Here is a 2,466-nt window from a genome sequence, read left to right on the forward strand (position 1 = left end):
ATGTCACCCACTCCGCTCCCGCGGCTTGATGCACTTCGTTAACAGTGTGTGGCCAGCAGCGACACGGAACCCACGAACAACAGGGCGCGCGCGTGATAAAACCAAGAGATAAAACGCACGCACTGGGGGGGGAAAAACGAAGGAAAAACAAAGGACGAGATTAAGAAGAATGGCCTTCCGGTTACTAAAATAGCTTCACGCCGCCAGAAAACAACGGCACGCGATCCTCGGCTGTTTCTCAAAACTTGTGGAAATAGGGACGCGCTGAACTGAGCGGCATCGCTTGCCATGGACCATCTGCGAGATAGCACGAGATCACTCACCCGCGGGGATCTTACGTTCACAGCCCCTCGTTCTGCGCATCCATGCAATGTCACTTTATTCTCTCCGCCTTGCAAATGAGTGTGGGCAACGATGCCGCGCATTGTGCATCCCACTAAGATTGCAGTCTGTGCAATTTGACGGGGCTGCACAGACATTTTTGGAACGAGGTGACGATCTGCACTGAACTTTCCATCTAATATATTTTGGAGAAAATGCACGAAGAGCAGAGAATGTGGACAAGATGGATCTGACCTCGCAGACTACTATTGTGCCAAACTCCTCCGACGTTGTCAACAGCACGAGCGCCCCGAAGACTTCACCTCATTCACTGGCGGCGGCGGCGTTCATCATCCTGGTTGTCACCGTTATTATTTTGGTGACTATCGTGGGTAACGTGCTGGTCGTTGTCGCCGTGTTCACCAGCCGCGCACTCCGCGCGCCGCAGAATCTTTTTCTGGTCTCTTTGGCGTCTGCAGACATCCTCGTGGCTACGTTGGTCATTCCATTCTCTCTGGCTAACGAGGTCATGGGATATTGGTACTTCGGAACTACGTGGTGCGCGTTCTACCTGGCGCTGGATGTCCTCTTCTGCACGTCCTCCATCGTTCACCTCTGCGCAATCAGCCTGGACAGGTACTGGTCCGTGACCAAAGCCGTCAGCTACAACTTGAAAAGGACTCCTAAGCGGATCAAGTCCATGATCGCTGTGGTGTGGATCATATCAGCGGTAATTTCTTTCCCACCGCTGATTATGACGGAGCACAACGAGCACGAATGCTTGTTGAACAACGAAACGTGGTACATCCTCTCCTCGTGTCTGGTGTCATTTTTCGCTCCGGGCGTAATTATGATTCTGGTCTACTGTAAAATTTACAGAGTGGCCAAACAGCGGTCCTCCACGGTGTTTGTCGCCAAAAACGGTCTGGAGAGGCAACCCTCGCAGTCGGAGACGTGTTTCGTGCGCAAGGATAAGTTTGAGACGGAGAGCCCGAGCAGTCAGAGTTCAGGCAGCAACCAGCGGCAGGAGGAGTTGGACGATATCGATCTCGAGGAGAGCTGCGCGTCGGACAGCAAACCCAGGAACTCGCGCTTTTCGAAACGAAGGAAAGTGGAGGGATCGAACTGCTGCCCGAAACAGGGCTGCCGTCTGTCCTGGGCTTCCAGTCGCCCCGCTCAGCTGTTCCAGGAGCCAAACGCGAGACAGCAGGCCATTTCCAAAACGAAAGTGGCACAGATGCGCGAGAAGCGCTTCACATTCGTCCTCGCGGTGGTGATGGGGGTTTTCGTGCTCTGCTGGTTCCCCTTCTTCTTCACATACAGCCTGCACGCGATATGCAGGCAGAGTTGCACAATTCCTGGCGCTCTTTTCGACCTCTTCTTCTGGATTGGCTACTGTAATAGTTCAGTGAATCCAATTATTTATACAATTTTTAACCGGGATTTCCGAAAAGCGTTCAAGAAAATAATATGGAGAACTGCAAAACGAACTTGAGGGAGTTTTCACGGTGTCGTGTTATAAGTTGTACTTCATTGCGTATTTAAAAGCTCTTTGTGTCCTCGGATCATTTATTTACTATTTATTATTTTCAGCGTGTAAATAAAAAAAATTGATTTGGATAAGGCAAAAAATAAACACCGGGTGTTGTGCGCAATTCCGCGGATGTCCAACAGGAAAAATGTCATCGAGTATAAACAAAGCCATGAACAAAAAAAAAAAAAATTTGTAACGTTGTTATTGTTAAATCACGAAAGTGCGATGCATTCTTTTCAAAGTGCTTACAAAATTATATACTTAGCTTGTCAATCGACCTCGAAACATTCTGTGAGTTATTTTTCAAATTATGAAAATTTTAAGTTATTCTGTCTCATGCCTTATTTTATTCGTTAAAAAGAACATGTCTTATGAATAAAGTAATTAAATGAATGTTGTTTCCATTTTTTTAAAACATTTATTAATAGCGCAATTCTTTGTTTCAACGGCCTAAATACACAGTATGAACATGCTGGTTTGCATGCTACAGTAAGACGCAGAGGGATGAACACAGCGGTAGAACTTGTATAACATGCGGAACATTTTCTCTCTTGAGTTTGTAAAAAACATTTCAGGGCCATAAGCATTCCTATAGGCATGGATAACTGCAG

General features: G+C 47.3%; 1 protein-coding gene across 1 annotated transcript; it reads left to right on the plus strand.

The window, feature by feature from the left end:
• Positions 1-2,248, plus strand: LOC118224324 (alpha-2Db adrenergic receptor-like). Its single transcript, XM_035411746.1, has one exon. The coding sequence runs from the start codon at positions 566-568 to the stop codon at positions 1,814-1,816; it is 1,251 nt and encodes a 416-aa protein (XP_035267637.1). The 5' UTR covers positions 1-565; the 3' UTR covers positions 1,817-2,248.
• The last annotated feature ends 218 nt before the right edge of the window (positions 2,249-2,466 follow it).

Source organism: Anguilla anguilla, chromosome 3 (assembly GCF_013347855.1).
Source record: "Anguilla anguilla isolate fAngAng1 chromosome 3, fAngAng1.pri, whole genome shotgun sequence".
Classification (NCBI taxonomy): domain Eukaryota; kingdom Metazoa; phylum Chordata; class Actinopteri; order Anguilliformes; family Anguillidae; genus Anguilla; species Anguilla anguilla.

What these genes read in the sequence shown, in the direction of transcription:
- LOC118224324 (XM_035411746.1), top strand. Translation starts at nt 566, where the DNA reads ATGGATCTGACCTCGCAGACTACTATTGTGCCAAACTCCTCCGACGTT.